The sequence below is a fragment of the Corvus hawaiiensis genome, chromosome 3, assembly GCF_020740725.1.
Source record: "Corvus hawaiiensis isolate bCorHaw1 chromosome 3, bCorHaw1.pri.cur, whole genome shotgun sequence".
Taxonomy (NCBI): Eukaryota; Metazoa; Chordata; class Aves; order Passeriformes; family Corvidae; genus Corvus; species Corvus hawaiiensis.
Window position 1 is genome coordinate 14603069 of NC_063215.1, and position 26070 is coordinate 14629138.

Below are 26070 nucleotides of genomic sequence, written 5' to 3' on the forward strand. Positions count from 1 at the left end.
GCATCTGTTGAACACAGTTTGAATATGACCTCAGGTACTTCATTCCTCTATGAAGAGTACATATTGGATTAAAGAAAGTATTTTTGTTCGGCTTGTTCTGCTATCATTTTCAGTGAGTAAGAACTTCTTAGGTGAACAGTAATTGGCTTTCTTCCTCCTCAAAGTATAGAAAAGGAAATGAAGGCAAGTTGTTTGAGATTTAAATAGTTTACAGGGATAAAAATCCCTTGTTTTCCTCAGGGACAATAGACAGTAAAGAAAAGTGTAAAGAACTAATAAATAAATGATAATGCCCATCAATTATAACTCAAAAAAAACCACCCAAAAAGCAATTGTTCCTGGGTAAAGTATTTTTGTTGGTTTTTTACACATTTGTATGTTCTTAATTGCTTTCTTAAGAAATGATGAATTCACCAACTCTACACTGTCAATTTGAAGTCAGGGGCATTTTCAAGGAGAACTCAGAAGTTTCTATGTTGAGATAGATTTTCTATCCATCCTATTTAACACCTGACAAACTAGAGACTACTCAGCTGCAGTATATACAGTTTCCTTGGAAGGAATCTTTATCACTGACATCACTGTAAGCATAGGTTTGATAGCATCAGTCAGGGACAGTTTAGTTGGAGCTGCCACAGCCCTGAGGGTGGGGATTCACTTGCTGCTTCTCAGACAGCAAATCACACCCTTCCCTGCTGGGGAGGGAGAGTGCAGAGGGTCCTCTGAACAGTGAGTGTCACCGGGTGTTCCTACTCGAGCTCTACTTTGTGGCTGCTAGAACATACAGGGAAAAGGAGGAACACAGGAGGGAGCCAGAAAACAGAGAGAGGTAACAAATGCAGCAGTAAAACTGCAAGAAGTTAAAATGCATCAGCAGCAGCAGTCCCAGGCAGGCAGGGCGAGAGAACACAGGTTCTATGAGATGAAACAGAACTAAGGAGCAGAGCTCACTCGTAAGACTAAAGTGAGAAACCCTCACCCATACATTTGTGCTTTTGCTAATCATTTTCAATCATTTTACAGCTTCTTTTATTACCAGTAATAAATAATACCTTCTGTCGCTATTTCTTCATCTTCATTGTCAGTACTGCTTAGTTTCTCTGGGTCACTTTCTAACACATCATTCACAACTGCTTTCTCTGTGTGAATTTCTGAGCTCACAAAGTATGCTGCCAAACCAAGTTCCTGCTCCAGGGTTGTCCTTACCAAAGAAGATGAATTTATTAAACGTAGGTCACAGTATCTCAGTGATCTGGAGAGAAACAGGAGGAGCTAGGATGAAAACTTACTGTAATCTACTGCTTTATCTCTTTTAGAAACACAGCCAATGGGGAATTTCAACAACAGACAAGATAAATCACAGTATTTTGTGCTTAATAAGATTACCACCCTGGTGCATACACTTTTCCTACTGCACTGAACATTAGCATCAGCATAAGAAAAAGAATAATCATTTGGATTCTAAACCTAACACACAGAACACGATTCAGTTGAACATACAAAAGCATTTAGTGCTCCAGGGCATCCTGTCTGGCTTCCAGCTGCCATTCCAGAAGGCACTGATCTCTCCACACATCCTGGATTCATCCACACATGCAGATTTCTCAGCTACCCTAAGAAACCTAAGCAGCTATACTTCTTTTTTTAACATACCCATTCTTTCCTCTAAACTGGGATAACTCTCATAATATTTTTGGAGCTATTTACACCTTGCTATAAACAGAAATTTATTATCAATAATATGGAGTTTGTATTTATGATATAAAAATCGCCCCCAAAATGGCAAAGAAATGCCTCGACACTGAAATCTGTTTTCCTCTCACACAAGTAATCACACAGTTAATCTTTAGCTATTTGATAAGCAATGGATAAAAAAATGCCACTGAGAAAAGAGTGAATCTTCTTACCGTGGCAAAGACTCCCCTTGTGGATCCATCCCACTAAATATTAATATGCAAGGCAAACCTTCCAATTCCAAATAGGTCTGTGGCCTCCAATCTACATCTTCAATTTTCTGCCAGATCTGTATAAGGTAGAGAAACCCTGTTGGATATATGTTGGACATATATATATCCATTTGAGATATATCTATATCAAATAAAAAGACAGACAGACATACTTTTATCACCCATTATAATAATCCACTTGTACAGTGGAAGAGAAGCCCCACAGCAGAGCCAAATTCAACACAGATAGATCTCACAGTTCCTAGAGCCTTACAGGCAGCAATCTGCCTGCTGTTAGTCTGAGGACATTGGGACAGTATGTTCCAGCCTGAAAAGGCTCCCAGCTTCCAAGCTGCATAGGCAGCACTGAGACCAGGGCATATGGCAAATATGGCACAACAGAGAGTAAAGCTGAGCAGGAGTTTTGGGGGAGAGAAGAGAGTACAGAGACTTCTTGAGGCAGATAATATATGGATGTCTGAGTCCAAGGAAGAAAATAATCTAGAAATGAGACTTTTTCACCTTAGAGGAACAGGAGAAAGTTGGAAGTGTTCAACACACAGCACTGTCCCCATTTACAACCCTATGGAGTCTCCCACTCTCCCCATAAGCTATCGGTTTTCCTGGTAACTTCATGAGAAATCTGACAACTCTATCTATTGTTTGACTGTTTTGCATCAGGCTATATTGCTTTACTCACACCAGTCAGTCCTTTTTGCTGTAAGACTGACCTACAGATAAGGAGTATCTATGGTAGGATCAACAGTCCAACAACTTGGCCTCTGACAGCTGTACATGTTCCCCTACTATACATGTCAGACAACATAATCAGGATGTGATTCAGAACTAATACTGATTTTTCAGAGTAAGCTATGCCTAATTAATAGCAGAGTAAGATCAGCATTAGGCCTGGGATCTCAAATTACTTCACCTAACATGTATACTCAAACAGAATAAACAGTGTACCATATATATCTATTACAACATTCTAGAATGGAAACATCTTTGCTTTGGCAACCAGATAATGGTAATTCTATGAAGAGCAAAGGAGGCTTTTTTTAAGCAGGTGACCCATGACTCTGGACTTAAAGGATATATATTAATCCATAAACCAAAACATGGTTCAGAAAGCATAAAATCCTGAGCTGTGAACACCAGGGTGCTTTAGGATCCATAACTACCATCACTGATCAGTAGGTAAATCGGTCTTCTTGCCACTTTCTGGTGACAAGAATAATGTAACTCTGAACTGGTCACTGATTAAAATCTCTTTTTTGCATTGTGATGTTTTTGTGAGAAAATTCAGCTAAAACTGAATGTTTTATTTGGCTTTTTAATGTATTTCTCATAGTCTCTTTAGATAAAAGCATTTCAACTGTTTCTGAGGGTTGCTACTGGAAGTCAAGTGCTAACCATATTAGTTAATACTTCATTGACCACAGGCAGGAGAGGAGAGGTGTCACAGGCAGCATACCTGAAACGTAGAAGTCATGTTCCTCATGGCAGTTTTTGTTTTTACTATAAGACTCCACGCTTCAGCTCATGACCATAACTCTCACCAGTAAAGTCTCCCCACCTACCCATCTAATGAAGCTTCCCAGCATATGCCATTCCACAATTTACCTTTAGTTGCTCCACAAAGTGCTTCCCAATTGTGATCCCGGAATTAGGATTTCCCAAGATTATTTCAAAGTTATCTTCAAGGGCTAGTCTTTCCCTTACATTATACAGACGCTCATATGCCACTGCAGCCAGCGGGATACATGGAATTCTCAACACTACCATGAGGCCATGGCCACTAGGACATTGTCTTGAAGAGTTTATTAGATTTTGGGTAATTTCCAGAGTTTCAACTGAGGTGTAGTTCTTCATCTGAGAAAGACCACACACTGCCATCATAGCTGCAGAGTAGTGTTGGATGAGGACAAAAGTCCTTATCACTGCACTGTGTAATCTGGGGAACCTGAAATAAACAGTGAATTAAAGAGTGAAGTTTTAAAGGCTGAAGTAAAAAAGCTATTTTTTACAAAATATAGTAACCTCAGGATTTTCTCCTGTAAAGAATCCTTCATATCTACTATACAACAGAATCTCACCAATTGCAATTGTACAGTATTTGCAAGGCATCATTTCACAATCAGAACTGATGTTGTCTCTCCATTTTTCTTAGTAAAGATTTACTAAGCAAGTAGTCCAGTAAGGTTACATCACTTTAGGTTATCCATACCTTACTGCTGTTACAAAATTCATCACAGAATACTAGCTGAGGCACTCAGTAATAACATCAATCAAAATAATATTCTCTTATCAGTAAGAATAGAATTCTTCACTGTGTGTTATTCTTAAGGGGCAGAGAGAGATGGGGTGTTTCCTTGTTTTCTTATTGAAGCCCTGAACTAACTTACTCTTGTGTTCAAGAGGACTGAATATGTAGGCAGCAACCAATAAGCATTCCAACTTCCCAAGCCCAGCTACACCTGTCTCAATTCCCAGTCTATGGAAACGAGATCCATGGATATCCAATAGCTTCCTGTTTTCTGATTTTCACAGAAATGAAAACCAGGTGCACAGTAAAAAGAGTGCTTGCTATGGCTTGCTCAAAAAAATGACTATGGATTGCTCAGAATTTTTTTTTTTCTGATTTATGTGTACCTACCACAGTGGTATGTTTAACTTCTCATTGTGTTCCAAGTGCAGTATACACAAACTCTATACATCAAAATCAGCCAGGGTCAGCAAGTGATAATATTGGACAAAAGTAATAACACAGTTAAAATTATGTGATGATGCAATGTTAGATTATTATAATATAGAGGTAGTTACAGGTTACAAGAGCACACTGTAAATTGGCCTAAGCAGTGTGCATGCTCATAGTAAAAGACAGCCTTGACTGATGCCACTGCAGGCCCCGTATATATTAAATATATAGGAGAAAATACGAACAGGTGGTATGCCTTGCATATGTAAATGATGTGTAGGACAGTGAGAACCAAAACAAAAAAACCAAAAAAACTGGGCTTCTAGCTAACAACGCAAGGCCCTAAAAAGGACTTCCTAAGTTTCCCATGTTAAACAAAGGAGGGCCCCATACCTCTTTCCCAAAGCCATGACCATTGCTTCAAAAGAGCTGTCGTACCGAAGCAGTGGAATACTATGGCCAGAGAGGGTGGATTCAATGAATTCTGACAGTCCAAAGTATTTCTTGTTTTCATGGTATAAATCTACACCCTAAAGCAAATGCAGCAATAAAAATAGAAGGGTAAAGTCTATCAATAACTGATCTACAAGTGATTAACCGTTAGTATCTTGATATACATACAATCACATTCTCTAATAAACATACATCTACTCAGACATATTAGAAAAAGAAGAGAAAGAAATAGAATTAGTTTTTTTGAGAGAATGAAAGTTTGACCCAATTTTCCCCATTCCTTTCTCTCTCCCCACATATACATATACACAGACAGACCAGCTCTATGGAATAAATATGCACACATATGATGAAAATCCATGTATGTATGTATATTTATGCAGTAATGCACTAGAGACAGAACTGAAGACGATTTCCATTTATGTAGCCCACAGATTTTTAGCAGAGCTACTAAGGTTTATGGGATATATAAAAGGAATAAAGAAAAAAAAGCTCAAAAGGATAAGCAAAGGAAAAATGAACTTGCCACAGACTGAACAAGATGTTATTCAAACTTCATTCTTGTTTACAAAAATCATGGGGACTTCACAGTTTTATCGACTACATAAATGGAAAGTAACTTATGAAAAGTTCACAAAAGCACCTCAAAGCATCCATCTTACATTGCTGTATGAAGAAGGCCAGTGGATCTCATTGTAAGGGCTGATATGAGTATGCTGTGTCTGCAGTGCATAGGGGAAGGAAGTCACATGGAGGGTCACAATATTGGGTGCCTCTTTCACCTCCCTGCAGTTCAACAATCTATCAACAAGTCCTGTCGACAGCTCTGTTTGAGGATAAAGACTATGCATGGCACTGCAAAAAAAGAAACCCAAAACTCTCCAAAGTGATCGGCAAAAGGGAACATTTGTGTCAGTGAAATAGCTTAAACCTGCATGTGAAATCAAAGTTAAAGGAACTTAGGACTCTTCTTTTACCCTGAAATTGTTGCACAGAAGGATGGGAAAAGAAATGCAAATTATTTCACTGCAAGTAAAAATTTCTGTGAGCCTGATAAGCTCTCTAGCTAGCAAATTACCAATCCCTTGCAGCTACCAGAGTATGAGAGATAAAGGATGAAAGGAACTTGATGTGACAGTTACCAATAGACACATAGTCCTGTAGTAACTCTGGTCAAATTGTTAGATCATCTTAACAAAACATGATTCTAACCTACAAAAATCAAGCTAGAAAAGTACAGATGGCAAGTCAGTATGACAGAAAAAGAGAGAAAAAGAAAATAGTTATTCTTAGGGCAAATCCCAGTATCACAGAATACTGACAGTCAGTTCCTTGCTCCTGTGCAAAATTTCAGTCCAAATTCATGCTATTTAATTTTTGGCATTTACCTGCCTATGTATCTTTATTAGATATAAAACATAGCTTATTAGGGTTAAGCAGCAATACAGGTACTTCCCTACCACTCAAGGATGTTATATGAATAAATGCCTCAAAGGCTGGGACAGCTGTAAAAGACCATGTAAGTTCCTAAGACAGGGGAGTTGAACAGGAAACCCTCAGGTGCAAAGTTTCATTGAACGTCATCATTCTCAACCAGTGTAAAAGACAAGACCTTCTCACTTCATTCACAAGCAAGATTCCACAGTTTTTGGTTTCAGAAACACTACCATGATCCCAAAGTTGGAATATGTTGGTGTTTTTGGAATTCAGAATGTTTTCCAACCTCCCCAAGAGCCTCAGAACCAGACAGCAAAAGCAGCCCCACTTCTCAGCAGGTGGGTTGTTGAGAAGCTATGGAAACAGAGCTCTGTGAGGGAAGCAATGAGTTATGCAAGTGAGCTGATGGGGAACTTGGTAAACACCAGACAGAAACTTCTCTCTTTTCCTCAGAACTCTACCTGGCATCACGATGAATCTACAGAAGCTTTCAATTCTTACAAATCAGTGATTTTGGATAGAAAAAAGCTAGAAAATTTCCAGTCAGTAAAAAAAAATAGGCAGCATGGTTGGCCACTCATTGTCTACTCCCTGGGTCAGGGTTTTGCAAGTTTTACAGCCCAGAGGACACTAACAGAGGATGACGAGCTCTGTGTACTTTCACAGGAAGCTTTCTCCCGAACAAATGACAAACAGCCAAAAAAACCAATAGCTGTGGCTGAAAGTAGATAAGAATAGGGATCAAAAAAAGCTGCAATGTTCCACTGCAGCACAATATAATAAGCAGGGTAAGAATAAGTCATGAAGGACCTTAAAATATACTTATTAAATGCATGGGGAGACAGAGTTAGCAGAAAGATGCAAACAAAGATGAAGGAAGGGATAAATCTGAAATCCTGAGAGATAATCCAGATAATAATAATTTCTCTAAAAACAAGTTACAGCTTTCTTACCTCATTAGATCCCAGTGTGCATGATCATGGATTAGGACAAACAGTGTGTGTGGATTCTGCATAGAGTTCTGTAAAAAGACTTTGAATTTAATTTGGGCTTCTGCATCTAGTTTCATAACATACTGTTCCACTCTCTGCTTTGTAAGATGTTCCTTTTCTAATCCAAGTTCTAATAAAATACCTAAAAGAATGGAACAAGTGTCAGTACTTTTGGACATGAATACATCTAAGAATGTCCTGTAAATCTAAAATAAAGCTAACTAATGAGCACCTGAGTGCCAGAGATGAAACAAAGTCTGTTGATAAGTCACTTCGGAGGGTGGAACACAAATCAAGAAATCAATTTTCTCGAAGGAACCCAAATCAAGATTTTGAGTGCTGGAGTCAGCAATTGAGCAAATATGAGACAGCAATTTCTGAGCCACCGCTAGCTGGAATGGACGAATTTGGTGTCGTTCAATCTCGTAACCTGAAAAAGGCAAAATTCTGTTTAGATACATGCCCAAAGTCTAATCTAATGCAAAATGTTAAGAGTCTGGCAAAGAATGACTGATTTACCCTTTAAGGTATTTTGCTTATTTACAGGAGTTCATTTATGAAAATCCATATAGAATATGCAAAGAAATCTTTCTGTATTTGGACTTTTTGGTCCTATAAGTATCTGAGACCTGAAAGTGAATTTGAACAATAGCATTCTGCTACCACAGAAGTAAGACTTAAAGCTTCAAAAACTGTAATACCCAGTGGAATGAAGCAGAACATTCATCAGTGCAAATTTGAATATCCCAAGACGTGAGTTGTTGCTTGCCTCAGGATCTTTGCCTTCAGGAGCCTAGGACTCTGCCCAGAGGAATCTAACTGTGTACCCAGCACTTGGTCTCCAGTATCCTATTCTGTTACCTCTTTAGAACATCTTCCTTACTTACTTGTACACACAGCTGTTCCAGTTCCGTTCACTGCTGTTGGTTTATTCACTGAAGCAGAAAGTGATGAAGAGATGTGTCCTTGGTTTTCTTGATAAAATTTCTCCAGCAAAAGATCAATGTCACCCTCTATCAAATTGCGGAGAGACAGGAATAAACATCCATGTTAGTAAGAGCTGCATTTCAAACTGACTTTGTTTTGTAGATCTTTAAAACTTTTTACGTGTTTGCTAGCTATCCTGCCCTTGGCTTATTGATTGTTCTATACAGGAACCTTCTTGTTATTTTCTATTTTTAGAAATCTTTTTTTACAGAGTATCACTAATAAAATGAAGACCAGACCAGGGAATGATAAACCATCTCTGCAGACCAGCTAGGACATTTATGGAACGTGGTAGAAAACTAGCCTCAAGGCCCTGATGCAAACCAGCAACAATAAAGACATAAAACTGACTTAGTTTATGTTCAGACCATGGATCCATACTGTTCACTAACAAGGATTACAAGAAAGTTGAGAAAAATCTGATAAATTTTTTTAAAACTCTAACATTTTTGAGAGACAGAAAAATAATTTCTAATACAGCCAAAAGAAAAACGTGAGTTTTGTAGCTATACACAATGCTGAAGCAAGCAAGGTATACTTTACTAAAGTATTGCATATCTGCAAACAGATCCATTTCTATAGAGCATGGGCCCTACTTAACAGATGAAAGCTATGCAGAGAGTACAATATGCCAGACCCAGGCATTAGTATTTTCTCAGCACTTGAAAAGATGTTTGAGCATGTCTGCAGTGAGCTCAGAAAGCCAGGGCCTGCCCTGTGAAGTGCAGTGCAGTGGATATAGGTGGCAGCTATTTTTAGGATGCTCATTTACTTGTTCTGCTCAAACAATAGCAACAGCAGAGAATTCTATGATTCTCTATGGTTCTCTTTAATTTTGAGAACTGTGCTTTGAAGATACTAAGATAAACACTACATAACTACAAGATGATTTAAGGAAATTGAGATTCCCTTAAGCTACCACTCAAAATATCATGACACAGAGAGCTTCTTGTGATCTATTTACCAACATGATGCGAATGGCAAAGAAGACTGTGACATCCCATTAACAGTGACAAATACGCTGCATTTGTCCTAGTTGTGAGATACAGTTTAACTTTCCATGTGGCTTGATCTATCCCCAGATAATCCTGCCAGTAGTAATCCTCAGTACACTCAGTTACAAAACGATCCAGTAATTGTGTCCCTCTGCAATTTTCCTCTCTGTCCCAGGCATCACAATCAAGTTCAAAGTGGGGTAAGTAGAAGGGGAAAATCCTACCTTTCATAAAATAGCTCTGATCTATCCTGCTCTAAATGAATTCTGTGCTCACGGCAAAAGAATTTATACATTCATATGGATATGGACTTATATAACATAAGGATGGATTTGCATAGCTAAGAATAATATGCTCAGCTATTTGCTGGCCTATTTTTTATGAAACCAATGGATTTTAGAAACTGACACTTTTAGGAGGAATCTCAATTCAAGTGTACTTTCACAACTCTGTCCTGCATTTTTCATATATTTCTTAGAGTGTCTTGCTTCTGGAAAGGAAATGAGCACGACTATTTTCTCAGACTTAAAAGTTTCAGGGATTTAGAAACATGCCTCTTTACAACCTGTTAGGTACCTGGGCAGAGTGTGCTAAAGAAGGACCCCAGAGTTTCCACCTTCCCTGTGACCAGCTGATAGTTAACTTCTTTTTGGTAGTCTGAAGGACTGAGCATGCTCTCAGACAGAACTCTTGCCTGATACTTTCCTAAAAGACAAAAAAAGAGGAATTTTGAAAACACTTTAAACTAAAGTTAAAAATGTTCTAAGGCATAACAAAAATACTTTACAACTAAATAAATACCACACATACAGAAATGGCAGAGATGAGTCTTTTATGTCTTTGACACATATATGCACCATGTAAAACAGATTAATGTTTTGTAATTCTTTGTATTTCATTCCCAGTTTGGAAAACATTTGTTGATACAGTATATAAAAAGACCATATAATATTGAAAGGAACTGCCAATTATCTTACAATCATAATGAATCTTTGAATGGCCATCCAGATAATTTAATTGTGAGCATAACCCTCAACAGGTTGTTGAAGGGAATGACATTGAAAGATCATCTTTTAGAAGCTAATGAAAGGTTCTCTGCAGTAATGTCCCAGTTGCACAGAGGAGGAGAGCTTTATGCACTGTGTGTGCTGTAACTCACTATTTGTAGCCTTGTCGGCTGAGAGGCTTTGGTGAGAAAATGGGCAACGCAGGCAGAATGTGGTTTGCTGGGGAGAGACCCAGTGGTGCAGTGTCAGCTTGGGTTCACCAAACCCAATCATTACTAGTTGCTCTGTTTTGTGAGGCAATTTACTGGAATTCCAACCAAATCCCTCACAGCATTGAATTACTCTGGTTTGCATAGAGATACTTTCTTGGGTTATTACCTGTTATCACAATGCAGGAATCAATGGCTCGGTTTCTACTGGCACATATGATCACCACATAGTTTGTCTTTACTAATTTTCCTTCAATGAGTAGCTTAAACATTTCTGAAAGCCCTTCTGCCAGGGAGTAGCTGCACTCAATGATATGGACACTGTCATTACAGGAGCTGGCTGCCAGCCCCGCCAGCCAGGGCAGCTGGGCTGAAGTCACCGGGGTGATCTGGCTGGGCACGTGGGGAAAGGCCTGGGGAACAGCCTGCTGGTACTGACGGATTTCAGACAGGTGTGATTCCCGCCAGGAACGCATGAATATTTGCTCCAAATCCTCAATCAAAGGGACCTGGTCTGCAGCTAAAAAAAAATAAGAGGGAAATATTATGAAACAATTTAAAAAACTGTTGAGTTAAAAGCATGTATTTTTTAAACCATGCTTCAGATTTCTGCATGCATGACTCTATTGCCTATAGCAGACGTAAAGCAAACTTTTCATTTTGAAATGCCTTTGTGATACTCATATAAAGCTGCCCTAATTTGAACCTGAGTACCAGTAATTAGAAATGTTTAAGAGGTTGAGTGCTGCCTGTCTCAGCATAATGCTACTTCTAAACCACAGATTGTCTGCAAGAACAGTGAATGACAGCTCTTTTCCTTTAATTTTCATCGCTGAGGTCCCAGATGATAGCAGAAAATAAACCTTGTATGTTTATAATTCAATCTGTCTGGCCTTCAAGACCTAGTTATTTCATTTTTTTCCATAATCATGAATGAAATAGTTTAATATCACATTATCAAAGACTCATATTTAGTACTGTCCTGCCCTAATATTCCCTTTCTCATTTGCCTGCATGTAATATATTCAACGTAGTCTCTCTGGATGTAGAACAATCTTACCTAGTTGAACAAGGTAGTAAACAGTCAGTAAGAGCTGCATTTCCTCAGAAATAGGCTGTATTGTAGATGCACCGTATTGTTCATATGCTCTAGATAAAGACTGTGAATTTCTGTAACAGGTGTACAACAAAGGACTCACTATCACATCATTAATGTTCCCGCAAAGATATGGGAAGTTTCCATGACCTACAAAATAAATGTATGTAAACATCACATTAATTTAGTCATTTTCCATATAAGCATTAAACAGTTTTAATAGTCAACCTCTTAAAATGGATAGTGTTAGCAGTGTTTAGAGGTAGAATATATCTTTACATCTCTTGGAAAAAAAAGAGGCCTTGTTGTGGGGTTGGGGGGTTTACCTTTAAAAATAACTGGTTTTGCTTTACAGATTTTCAGCAAGTTGTCCGGAACTGAGACTGGTTCTCCTGAGCCTACCATTGGAGAGGAGGCTGGTCCCACCAAAGCAGAATGTGGTACAGATGACAGGCTTCCTCCATCTAAGATTTTAGACATATTATTACTGGAGTCAGGTCTAGTAATGATTTCCTCAAAGAAAAGTTATTCAGCGTCTTCTCATACCCGCATTTGCTATCAGTATTAACTGCTTTTTATGGCTCCATCACACAGCTCTTGACCTGTTACTACAACCCACACTATTATGCTAACAGTCTTGGAGGACTAATTATGTCACTGCAACATTGGACATCCCACATGCATCTAAAGATTTTGAAATGTTTACAAACAAACAGTTCCAGGTATGAATGCAAGAATACAGACTCTTATGTGATATCAATGCACATGTAGTTATGATTTGTGAGTTCTGGGTGATACACTTCGTTTCATTCATTAGAATGTTTTTATTGCTATAAGAAGAAAGAAAAATGTAAGATTCAGTGTTTGCTCAGCCATAGCTTCTTTATGGTAATTTTAATGTAAACAATAGTACATTAAAAGAAAATATTTTGGAGGAACTGTATTTACTTCACTGCATGTCACTCCTGTCTGTCTCTAGACTATAAAATCCAAGTGCCAAGAACATTATGACAAATGATTGAAACAATGGATGGTACTGTTATTATGGACCTGAGTTATGATACTAATTTTAATATTCCAAAGGTGTTTTGGTGTCTAAAGATGGACCCAGGCATCTGTTGGGATTTGTTAATGACTTGATGACTCGAACCTAAGGAGAGTTAGGCTCAGAGCCTCAAAAAGCATCTAGGAAATAAAGCATCTAGGTGAGCACAGAGAAATCCCTCATATGAATCTGCATGTGTCTTTAAAATAATACTTCCTTCCCCCCTATAATTTTCATGTTCTAATGAAACAAACAAAATCATTACCTTGGGTATAGCTTACCATTTTTAATTCTGTTTGGAGCCTGTGGATTGAGCTGCAAGTTCCAAGTTTCAGTGGACGATGGAGATTCTGGTGACCAACCTTTATGGCGCTTTTTTGGAGGGCCTGAATTTGTTAATGTGCCTGAATAAGAATAATGTTCCAGAGAAATATCATAATAAAATTTATTCAGGTTTGTGCATGGTAACTCAGTATGTTTTGACAGACTGAATGTATTCATCAGTATGGTAGTAGAAAAGGTCAAGTCTATGAATATAATAATTTTGTGTGGTTTATTTTACTTTGTTGTGTCCTGCTTAAATTATTGGGAAATTTTTGGTGCAGAGAACTCTTAATTATCTACGTAAACTTCACTTATCTAACACCAATGCTTTCTCTCTACTAAGAATAATACAGTAAGTAATGAGACATAATAAGAATCCTTTACAGTATAAATATTTTGAAGTCAACACTGTGGGCATTTTGCTCCTTTTATTTCTGAACACATGACACAGTGTTACATGGAACTTACTGAAAAATAATACTGCTGAGGGTTTCTTTTCAAAAATTTCCCCATTTACAGGATTTTTGCCACTTCTTGCTGATTCCGTCTTTGGTTTTATGTTTTTCCATATTAACTCCTATCAAACTACTGCTACACCTTCCTCCTACCCATGTATAGCTTCAACATTTTCTTCTGTAAAAACAACTTTCTTACGGTTTTTTCAGGAGCTCCTGATGACTAATTTCTTTAAATTTTTTTCATCATTTTCTTGAGTCTTCTTGTGCACTCCTGCAAACTCTTAGGAAGATGAGCTTCCACTAACATCAAGTATTTCTAATTATTGAGAGTCAACGGTCCTCCTGGAATTTGCTCAGAAACTTGCAGGATTGAGCTATTTCTGTTTCTGGACATGACTACACAGAGGTCGTAACACTGCTTAACCCTGTCAAGGTGATATCTCCAGGTGAAAAGTCCCACATAAATTTCGAAACAAAATAAGAATTTTATATAAAAAGGTGTGGGTTTAATTTTGAAAAATTCATTAAAATTAAAGATAAACCCGAGGTCTTCAGATCTAGAAGGAGATTGTTCACTTGCAGACCCTCACACACGGGGGTTTCCAATGACTTTGTCCCTTACCCTTTTACCACGCGAGGGCAGACTTTGGCCATTTGTGCTGCTCATCCTTCCACTTGGTTTCCTGGCATAACGTTGTGACAAAGTCACAAGATACTTAGAGCAACACAAAGGACTTTTTTATTTGACAGTGCTGTGCTCTTTTCTGCAGATATGTTGATATGTGAAATTAATCCTTCTGAAATGAATTAGCAATAATGTGCTGCTGCATGAAAAAAAGAGATTAAGAGCCTGAATGGGCAGAGAAGGTGTATTTGTCTGTGATGCCAGCAGGGAAACTTGGGAAGACTTATCCTAAAACCGAGCTACAGTTTGTTGCTAGCCATAGTGAAAACTAATTTTCTTCCTTAAACAAACCAGTGACACAGTCTGTGACAGAAAACAATTAACAAAAATCATTATAATAATGCTATGGCGAGGGCAGTTTCTTGAATTTGGAGCCAGTTGACAAAGTCTATTTCTCCATCTCAAGGTGACCTGCAACACAGGAATCATCCTATGAGTTATTCCTTATAAATATTTCTTAATTCCCTTCACAAAATCTGTTTGGGAAATTGATGCAAACTGACACATTCTTTAAGAACCTGGATTCAGAATCTGGCCTGTATCTCTATTAAATAAATGAACTGTAAATATAAGGAAAAACATCTAGTTAATATGAACTGTAACAAAACTGTGGCTGAAAACATATAAAGAATTTTTTTTCCCTGGAAATTAACACAGAAAACAGTACTGTAGTCAGAAAAGACTTGGAAGAAATTTGTAATTTCTATTCATTCAGGAAATTACAAACATTATATAATTTGTTCAATGCTTCTATTATACTCATGGAATACAGAGTTTAGGGTTATTAAACAACAAATCCATACAAATACCTAACACCGAAGGTCTTGTCAGAGCAGACAGGTTATTTTTCATCAATTGTTGTTTAGGTGACTCCTTGCCATTATAAACTGCTGAGCTGAATGCAGCTGTTGAAGGGATGGGATCTGTGGCTGCAGCTGGCAAGAAAAAAAACCCAAAGTATTTACATTAAACATTTCTAGGTCGAGAGCCTCAGCTGATATAACAAACCAATCATTTCATCATTTCATTTAATAGAGCCATCGGGATCTGCTCAAGAGCGAATAAAATGCTGAATAAAACAAACTACTTCTGACCTCCTACTCCCAATTAAGTGCCTGGGCAAAATCTGATTCTTCAATTAAATGCATATGTCAGAAGCTGTAGCTTCTTTGCATGACCCTGGCTCTTACATAAAGTTTACTCAAGAACCAGCCAAAAGAGAGAGGTTGTTTAAAATTTACTAAGCCTCCATCCCAATCTTTCTAAGATTTTTTTTAACTATACTGCATTTTAAAAAGCCAAAAAATGGAGGTGTTCTCAAGCCTAATATACTTGTAATTAATGTAGCTTTTTTGTAACATCTGGGGGCGAAAAAAAAAAAGGCAATCTGCTCTTATAAAGAGATTGATGATTTGCTCTGGAAGTGCACCAGTATTCCAGATCACGACTATTTAACAGGCTTCTTACACAGAGAATAGAATATAACCACCAACAGATGTGCTTCAGCTCTCCTCTGTAAAAACTCAGGAAAAACCTTTAATAGTCACAAGACACTAAAGAGCTGTTTTCATTATAAAGAAGCTCAGAGAGATCACTCTAGCCTCTATCATTTATCACCTTTCATTTATGTCAAGTTAATGGAAAAGTAAAGGTCTCAGAAAGAATTTTTAATGCAAAGAAAGTTACAGATACCAATTGTTTGGTTTTTAATTTTAAAGTCACTTTTCTCAGCAGAAAAATTCACAAGCTTTTAAACTGATGCCCATATAGTATCTGTATTGAATAGGATTCTGGTCATAGCATAAAATAGACTGGATCAGACGAAAAAGCTAAAATTACACTGGATGCTGTAACAGTTGTCATCTGTGACCAGACAAGCAACAGCTGGAAAGACACTTTAGAAATAAGGGCTTTTTAAAACATTTTGGTTTGGTTTAGCTGTGAGCAAGTTGCAGAACACCTGTTTACTATTTGTTAACCTTTTATACATAAACCTGACAGGAGAGAAGGGACAGCAAGAAGCCTTCAAAGTATAATTCTTTCTTTATTTGTAATAGATCTCTAATTCTATTCAACTTGTTTTATTAGGCAGTGTGCCTACTTGTTTGTTTGCCTTTGCTTTCACATGAGTATACCCAAATACACAAGAACAGAGGAGTTAAGTGGAAGTGCAACCCTGGCGTGTTTTCCTTCTAAGCAGTACCTGTTTGCTGAGTCCCAGCCGGAGCACTGGGATTTGCAGCTGGGAGCGGCTCACTGGAGGTGCTTCCTGAGAGGCCCGAACTCTCTGGCAGTTGGAACAAGGTGCTTGAGCAGGTACTGGTTGAAGACTGACGGCCTCTGAACTCTTAACAAAAAAAAAAAAAAAAAAAAAAAAAAAAAAAGCTTCTTTATCTTTCTGATAATTTCACACATTAATTCTTAGAGGCTACAGCACTTGAATGAAGGAACCAATGTCTTCAGACAGGCCAGGCTTATATTAGGTCAGACAATGGCTTTTTACAGCTGCTCTAGCAGTCACCTGGCTTTAAAGAGTCTTTCAAATGATCTCATTCAGGCTTTACACAGACGCCAGCCCTCATGATAGTTAAGCTTGGATGATAAAAACCAGAGCTCAAGGAAGACAGCTTCATTATCTTACCTGCCCCTTTCCAGCAGATTACAGATCCTTTGGTCAGAGCTCCCTGTGCATTCCTGACCAGATAATACTTCAAGTGTTTCTGTTTCTTGGGCTGAGTAGTCAGTTTAAGATTAATGTGATTTGAGAATTCTGTAAAGTAGCAGAAACCCTTCTTGCCACAGCCAACACAATTGCCAGAGAAGCCTGATAAAATAAACAATACACATAATCCAATGAGATAGGTGGGTCACTATTAATAACATTCAAACATGACTCTTTCCAGAGGAAAGACTGTATTTATTTATGTTTGAGGTTTTTGGTTTGTTCTTCTTTTCTCACAGAGTGAGATTTCTATTAACGCTTTCCTTAAAAAAGGTATTTTCACTTTGTGCAAAAAGCATATTGCACTTTGGATAACAGACTGTAAAAACATAGCCCCACGTTTAAAAAACAAATAAAATGGGCCATATTTTCCATTTTCTCCTGCCAGAAAAAGGTCACAATTCCTATTTATTACCTACCAGTGAAAAGTTTCTGGTTGAAGAGCACTGAGTCAATTGCTTAACCCCAGCCATATTCAGCACCACAGCATGTACATGCTTCATTTCTCTTTCAATTTTCATTGAAATATCATTCAATTTCATTGAATTTCATTTCACCCAATTCAATGAAACATGCAATTAAGTCTCAAGAAATTAAGTATATTTAACCTACTATATTTAAATAGATCTGAACATATTTAAGTATCAAGTGCCTCCTATAGATGCTATTTTAGACAGGAAAAAGTACTAAGCCATTCCTGAGCTATTAATTTAAAATAGCTTTGTCAAATTATGGCTAGACTCTGTCAGCACTTCACAGCAGTTGAAACTATTTATGATTACAGGAACAAAGTGTCTGCAACTCTATAGACACAACAGAGACATAGTCCTTCCCCGTAAAGCTTTTTGTACTCAGGCTTGATGGGGCATTTCCAGGGATACTGCCATTTCCTCTCATTCTGAGATACACAGCTTGTGCCTCAACAAGGGGCTCATGGTGCTGATGTCATTATCATCGTAAATAAAGGGCACTGCTCACACAGCTGCCTTAAGATTCTTCTTTTTTTTGTCCATTCTACAAAGTATTTCCTAAGACATTTTCATCTTCCATCAGACTAATGCAACTGTCTGAAAATACTTATGATCTACAGGGGAATTAAAAGATAATTTTGCCCTTGGAAATTTTCTCTCTGTTCCCTACACATGACCTGAAGTATGATGCTTTCTTTCATTTTAATCATATGTAATGAACATTTTTATGTGTAATAACAGGAATTGAAATGAAAAGAGTATATTCAGTGAATTGAAACATGGCAAAAATAAAGGAAATGTATTTCACATAATGTGGACAATGACATTGAAAAGAAAAAATTGGAATAAAGGATCAATAATATTGTAAATGAAATTAAGATCCACTTAGGAAAATTCTTTCAATCACATATCTCAAACAAATTATACTTAAAAACTAATGGCCAATATTTTTTTCTTTCTGTAAAGTACAAGCACTGAAACATAATGCTCGGTAAACACTTGTTGCTTGGTTTTCAACCTAAGCACTTTAGTTAGTTTTCAAAAGGTTCAGAAGAATTTATTAAAAACTAAAGTTGATGTGGATTTTGGTCTGGTATCCATGGGAACAAGGGGCAAACAACCATTGAAAGCTGCCTATTATCTCTCTGATCCTAGTCAGTAGGATGATAAAAGTCATTATGACTCATAAAATCAGGACAAGTCATGACTCTGCAGAATATATCTGCAGACTGTTATATCAGTCAGCACAAAAGCATCTGTCTAACATCACAGAGCCTTGAGTAGCTGCAATAAAAGCAACAACAAAAGGAAACAATTAGAACGGATGTGGCAAAAGCTGTAGAGTTTGCATGCATTTTATGCTGATTAAGAAATCATGAAAAATGCTTTTGCTAGTAAATGAAAACTTCTCATATATTTGGCAGCACACAGAGCATCACAAGAGTAGCACTGCAATTTTTGCCTGGTTGCCACTCACAAGACCACACCTGTTTTCAAATTTCCTCTTTCTTTTTTCCAAATGTACACTTTTTAGGTTTTATCATTTTTCTGGGAGTGTCTGGCAACTTGACAAAGCCAAATGTTGAAGTATTTGTTAAATCCAAGTTGGACAGTGGACATGAAAACTTATCATTTGGACTCCAGATTTTCAGATCACTTTTGTAAATTTACTTTTGTAAATTACATCTGTCCATTTAGCAATAACTTCTACCTGAAGAGACCTTTTGCCCCAATCACCTATTTTTAACTCTGTGGCGTCTACTGGAAAATTAGTTTACACCCTACATAGCATACAGGTGAGGCATAGTAAGGATTAAACAGATCTAAATTGTCCACTTGTTTTGAAAAGCCCTTGGATGACATTTTATAAGTTTATTTTTCAATTTTCCTTTAAGTCAAATTATCATCTTTCACCTCAAGTTGCTCCAGCCTCTCTGAGACCCGGTGCTTTCTTGGAAGCTGCCAACACCCTTTTCCATCCCATTCCCTCTGACTGACACTCTTTGGTGACAGCCATTGCTTCATTAATGCAGTTCAGCCCTGACACCACAGATAGAACACAGCATGCTCATAGTTCCAGCGCAATAAAATGCTCTTCAGTCATTTCTCATTGCAGGGGTCTGCCACCCCTGCTCAGAGCACTTTATGTGGCAGATTGAGTAAAACTGAGAACCCAAACATTTCATCATCCTCCTCTGAAGGCCCTGTTCATGCCACAGCCCAAGGCAGCAGCTGATAGAGGGGACAGCTTGTTTCATAAACAAGCTGCATTAAATATTCTTCCATACATTATAGAGAGGACAAAGGTTAGGGGAGTTGGGGCAGCCATAAGGTGACTCAATATATCTATGTCATGGGATTGATTTCACAAGAGAATTAGAAATCAATGCCTGGAGTTTAGGGGCTAAAAGCCTTTCACCTTTAGGTCACTGGTTCATATCCAGCTCAGTTCAGTTGTGACTAAAGGCTGTTCCCCTCTGAAGATTGTTTAATCAGAAGATGTTTGTATCTGTGATTTATCATATGCATTTGCTTGAATTTGCTCACATCACAATGATCAATTGTCCATAATTTAAAAAGCTATTCCACAGCAGGGACCTTGTGCTCTGAAGAAGGACCTTGGACCAAAAGGTTATGAAATCTGACCTACCTTCTCACTGATAAAATGGTTCCTTTGGATCAACAGTGAGCTTGTGGTAGGGATAAAGAGAGTACTTCAGAGTGGAAGGTCATGCACTCAATATTTCATAATCAAATCTCTCATAAACTAGCAGAAAATTTTTTTCTTGTTTCTCTTTTAAATGTGTAACAGGCTTTTAATTAACATTAATATTTTGGTGGAAAGTTGGCAGCTTGCTTAAACAAAGAACACTTATATTTTCAACTTTTCACCACAAGTATTTCCTCTTTTCAGTTCTACTCACAGGAAAAGGCACACAAACACTGACAATGCCCCATGGCTTTCCCACCTACTCAGTACCACTCCATTTGAAGACTGAAGTCCTAAGTTTAAAAAATGAATAAAATAAATATGGTCAAGTTGGAGAGCTCCATTGTACAGCAACTCAGTACTGTTACAAAAGCCCAACAGATCATTGCATATTTATAAGAAGCAGCCACAGTATTTTATACTACAATGTTTTCATCTTACATACAGCTTGCAATGCAAGCAAACTAATCTTTTCCTCTGTCATTCTGACCTCAGGGACCCACTAGAAAAAAAAAGGATTTCTTGTTCCCCACTAGGAAAGTAGGCAGCTCTTTGGTCTTTTGGAAAATGATGGGTGAATAGCTGCTTTGTTTATCATGAGAGACTCTCCTGAAGAGTGAGGACTAGAAAAAAAAACAAAACAAGAAGAGAAAAAAAACCTAAGGAAAGGTTCGTGTTAGCTGCTTTAATTAGGAAACAATAAATATCTCACTATCACAGATCACTTCCTCCATCTAAGCATTCCTTTAGGTTGCATAAAACCCAATAAACAGCTTCCTAAAGGCAAAAAGCTGAATCTGTTTTGCAAAGCAGTTAAACCTGTGATCAAACATGATTAACAGAATCATATGAGGAACAAGCCTAGAGACAGAAAACGTTTTGCTTGTCAAAAATATAGTCTTTTCCAGAAACTATTGAGGTTTCCTTCCTATGGAATAATACATCAATTGTAAAAACAAAGAAACCAAACAACCTCCAACAGAAATTACTTTCAAATCACAAGCACATCTGCCTTGATGGTGGGACAACTTAGTAGCATAATCAATAAAATGGCTCATGCCCCAGAGGCATATAAACAGCCCCTAATGGGAACAAGATCATAAGTTAAAACCTGGCCCTGAAACTACTGAGATATTTCCTGCTTTCTTCTGGTCTTTTTGTACAATCCACAGGTATCATCAAAAACACATGCAGCAGACCATAAGAAGTCAGGAAACTATTGGGTGAGTAATGAGTGTCTTCTCTCATCAAATCAAACTGTTTTGAAAAAAATCTACAGTACTGGGTAACAGCTGCCTTACAAAAATACAGTATATTAGAAAAAGCATGAAATTAGGCGAAAAACCAGTGGGGTTGAAGGGTCACAAATGATGTGTCTGTATCACCAGTAAGCCTTACCAAAAGTGTGGGATATACTCTGACTCATGACAGCTAATTTCAATTCAGAATTAATCCAATTCTATTTCCCTCTAAACTTACAAAGGCTTGAAGGGACCGCTTTCCATGCTGTTTCAAAAGGCCAACATGTTTGACGGAGCAGTGCCTAAACTCAGAATACCAAAAATAAGGCTTCTATGCTGTCTTGAAAAGCAAGACACTAAATAGTTTCCTTTCTTCATACGACATGTTTTCAATTTAAATCTACCACCAGAGAGAGGACACTGTGCTACATTAATAGATTATTTAAAGTGAAAATGGTTCTCTCTTTTATCCCACAATGTGTCTGAAACCACGAGACTACTCCTGTCTGCTTCTAAGTTTACTTCCCCTGATTCGATTTGCACTGGTGTATGAAAACCTGAATCAAACAATCATTTCTATCTACAGTATGATCTATTGTACAAATAGTATGCTATCCTCATGTTAGTAAGATACATAATTTTTTTCATTAGATAGGAGACCAGGAACATTCTTTTATGTCCAGCATCCAGATGAAGACTTTGGATCTTAAAGTATACAAGTTCTTTTCTATTTAAGCTTGTTGTAGAATACATAAAAGTTATACTACAGAGTTTCTAGAATTCTCTCCAAAAGAATGTGGTTCACTGGGGGTTGAAGTGTATAACAACAGTCAAAAATAAGCATTTAAATGGTTTCAGGAAACTAAAATGTATTAAAAAAGCAAACTGAGGATGCAAGTAGCATAAAACCCTCCCAATTATGTTCCTGTTCTTGTTTAGCATGCAATTAACAAATACACGACTTCCTCTCTGCTAACAGCCTAAGGAGCCTAAGCTGTTAATAGTGCTAGGACTGAATGACTTGAGTGGTACAACATCCCTGTCTTTATCTTTAAAATGACAACACGTGGGTGATTTACACCACTCCTAATTCTTTTACAATCACTGGTCAAACGCACTGTGACCAATACAACTCTACAAGATCACATAGGAAAAGAAATTACTGTACATAGAATCACATTATGCACCTTCACACTCCACTGTCAGCCCAAATGCCTTGAAGAGTTGCTCAAACTGAGATAACAACCGAGTTCATGTCATACCCCATCTTTCACATGTTTGTGAAAGAAACATCTTAAAAGTCTTGGTAAATATTTCCTTTTGCTATTCAAAGCTCAGACTGGTGCACAAATATAAGATGCATCATTTTTTTGGTTAACTATGAAAACAATATGTACGAACCTGAGAGTGTCTGATTGCAAACTGAGTTTGCCCTCCAATCATGCACCGCCTTTCCCAATATAAAAGCTATTCCATTTTAATAACATTAATATTCAGTTAATTAATTCACATGGCTGCAGATCTTCCCCATTTGGCTTGATTTGGATGATGTTAATGGCAATCAGAAAGACTAATAAAAATAGATAGAAGGACCTATTTTTATGTCGGAAGTTAAACTTTTAAGTAGATTAAATGCAATAAATTGAAGTATCCTCCTAACAATATTTTTCAAACACGCAGTATTAACTGATTCCACATATAGGAAAAATTTCAACTTATAATCACTCATATTTATTTATACTGTGATGATAGCAAAAAGCCATAGGTTAGAATCCAGAACCCAGGCTATTGTTGAAACACAGTGGAGAATATTATCCCTATCTCAAAGAGGTAAACTGAAATGGTCATCTTTTTTTTGTAGTCCAAACTATCATTAAACTGTTTACATGTATACAAGAGCCTGAAATTTCCACTTGAAAGCCCTACAGTCTGTACACATCTGTATTTGGAAAGCTAAATTAGAGACAGGCAGCAGTTCAACCAGTCCAGTTACCAGATGTGCAGGTCCAGCAACTAGGACATGAACCAGCCAAATAATGACTTCAGCCTTGGACTAATGGACAGAAAGTGATGAAGCATCTCTAATGAAGTGGCTCACTCTGCATTTTTCCAAAGCAAACACAGCCAGCTCTGAGTTGTTATCTTCTTGTGCATCACCTGTGAGCATTACTGTAAATGTGGAATAGAAACAAGATCTGCTGAACTCAAAAAACAATTAGCTATTAATTGAAGCCACAGAAGAATCCACTTACTGCAATCAGACACTTACCTAACAGGGCATTGCGTCCATTATCATCTGGCAGGAATCTTTTATCCACGGCACACACTAACAGGTGATCAGGTAAATTTGGTGACTTTGCACCAACAAGTAAAAATCCCGATGGCACCTCAATATGATCATTGGAAATTGAAACCAGTCTCAAATCTTTACCAGCCTGGCAGAAACCTAGAAAAAAATCAATTCAACTTATTTTAAGTTGACAAGGTGTTTTTGTTTCCTGCTCACAATTGTCTTCATTAAAGGACTTCCTATCTTTTTAATGAAAAACGAAGTCTTACCCTCTAAGATCAAGGGCATACTAAAAGATTATTTTCTTCCCTGCCTTTTGGTCAGCTATAAACAAATTTGAAAATGTACAATGAAGTTTCTCTTGATGGTAGTTTGTAACCTACTTATTTATGAGACTCATCACCAACATCATCCTAACTTAGGTCAGACACTGGAAAATGGAGAAAATAGTTCTCAAAATCTGGTGAACTTCACCAGCTTTTCCCAGGTTTTCAAGTATTTTTACAGCTTCATAGAATGAGGTACACTTTAAGCAGAAAAGAGTCATGATAAAGCAATAAGAATTATCACATTCATTTTAGCAAATGCCATGCCTACAAACTCAACATTTTAAAGGTTGTGCTGCCTAAGAGAACAGAAGTTCTGTCCTTGTGCCAGGCATTCCAGCACAAATGCTTATCTGACACCGAACAAAGACCCTGTCAAATAGAAGAGCAACTGAGAGCAGTCCAGCTTTATCTGGAAGGTAATGAACACTGACATTTTTAGGATTTCTATATCATATAGATTATCTCATTCTGATAAATTATAGGGGAAATAGCCCAAATCATACCCTTTTCAGTAGGGCAAGTGCTTCTGACAGCATGGTTTGTACTCTTACCATCAGTAGTGCAACATCCTTCTGGGGGAGGCTTCATCTGGTACGAAACAGGAGGACTACTTGATTCTGAGCCTTCCTCCTCCTCCTCTTCTTCTTCTTCGTCCTCATTTTCTGCTCTGCTGCCAGCTGCAAATTATCATAGCATAAATGACTTAGACAACAGAAAATGCTGGCAACAAACCAGTGAGTGGACAGGGTGACCCAGTTACAGAAAGTATTACAGCAAACTGGGTTCTCTCCTCTTGACAATGACTTTACTCTTGCCAACTCTTGATAGTTGTTGTTCCTTAAAGCTCCACCTTCCAGTCATGCTTATGATAAAATGTATATCACCAAGAAAACAAAGATGTTAGTTCCTGTGCAAAAGAAGTTCAAAAGCATGACTCAACTGCACCTGAGAAAGTAAAACACACTAAAGGACAAATAAAAAGAAGTCTCAACTTATTAATTTTAAAAATCACATTATTTTAAGATAAGTGCACAATTTTTAGAGGACTAGTTTCTAATGTTTGAACTCTTGCTGATCAACAGTGTAACTGTATCCTTTGTTTACAATATTAACAGCCAATAAAACCCAAAGTCATTACTTCTTGGCACTTTAGAATGTCCTGGCTACAGTGTCCAAGTACAGAATTTGTTAATTAGGTGTTGACCGTGTCCTTGATTTTGTACAGGACACTGAAAAAACAGTTCCTGCTTGAAACTAGTTTCACTACAGGTGATGCCATGACAAGAACACCTAATTCTCAGCCCGTCTGTCTCCTACCAGAATCCAGAGCTCCAAGTAATGCACTGACACTCCTTTGCAGTGTCAAGGAAAGGCAGATGTTCAAGATGATTCACACCAGCCTGTGCATGGACTGTGCTAGTCCAGGAGGCACTATGGAAGCAGTACTGAATGCTGGAGAGGAATATAGGCTGTAAGGTTCAATTTTTAGAAGGCTTTACGTGTGTTTAGACAGCTTTATTGCTGTATGTTTCACCCCTTCAACTAGAGACTGCCTCTTTCCTTTCATGCAGGATGCAACAGCTCCAGCAAAACATTCTGACCAATGACTCCATCCCCTCTTATGGCTCAGATATACTCATGACAAATGGGACAAATGTGGCAAGCAGAGGAGAGCAATTAACTGGTACATGGGGAAAGCTTCTACAGACAGGACTGAGGAACATTTTACACCAGAGACAGTGCACGAGTACTAAGGGAACCCAGTGGAGTTCGTGTCTTAGGTTTCTAGGTGTCTGTACGGACACACCTTCATCAAACACAACACAAAGAGCTTCCACTGGCAATGTTGGGTGGTGAAGGGCTGCAGGTACTTGAGGATCAGCAGAAAGCTGAACAGCTGCTTGTACTTGGGCAAGTAAAAGACCAGTTAGGCACTGACATTACTCTGCTGATCCAGGTTTTAATCTTAAAACAGA

The 26070-nt window shown here is 37.8% G+C and overlaps 1 protein-coding gene across 3 annotated transcripts in view; it reads right to left on the minus strand.

Moving 5' to 3' along the window:
* The window catches only part of GREB1 (growth regulating estrogen receptor binding 1), a 90268-nt gene that overhangs the window by 26555 nt on the left and 37643 nt on the right, over window positions 1–26070 (minus strand). For 2 of the 3 annotated variants that reach the window (XM_048299372.1, XM_048299371.1), the window contains 18 exons: window positions 24646–24771; window positions 23745–23921; window positions 16974–17156; window positions 16536–16679; window positions 15142–15267; window positions 13147–13269; window positions 12147–12284; window positions 11785–11970; window positions 10894–11244; window positions 10085–10213; window positions 8414–8539; window positions 7759–7956; window positions 7488–7668; window positions 5760–5952; window positions 5038–5174; window positions 3570–3909; window positions 1908–2023; window positions 1053–1252 (listed from right to left, as the gene is read on the minus strand). In XM_048299372.1, the coding sequence (XP_048155329.1) occupies window positions 1053–1252; window positions 1908–2023; window positions 3570–3909; window positions 5038–5174; window positions 5760–5952; window positions 7488–7668; window positions 7759–7956; window positions 8414–8539; window positions 10085–10213; window positions 10894–11244; window positions 11785–11970; window positions 12147–12284; window positions 13147–13269; window positions 15142–15267; window positions 16536–16679; window positions 16974–17156; window positions 23745–23921; window positions 24646–24771 (3174 nt within the window). Of the gene's footprint in view, window positions 1–1052; window positions 1253–1907; window positions 2044–3569; window positions 3910–5037; window positions 5175–5759; window positions 5953–7487; window positions 7669–7758; window positions 7957–8413; window positions 8540–10084; window positions 10214–10893; window positions 11245–11784; window positions 11971–12146; window positions 12285–13146; window positions 13270–15141; window positions 15268–16535; window positions 16680–16973; window positions 17157–23744; window positions 23922–24645; window positions 24772–26070 lie in introns of those variants that run through there. The other variant, XM_048299373.1, reaches the window with a different exon arrangement.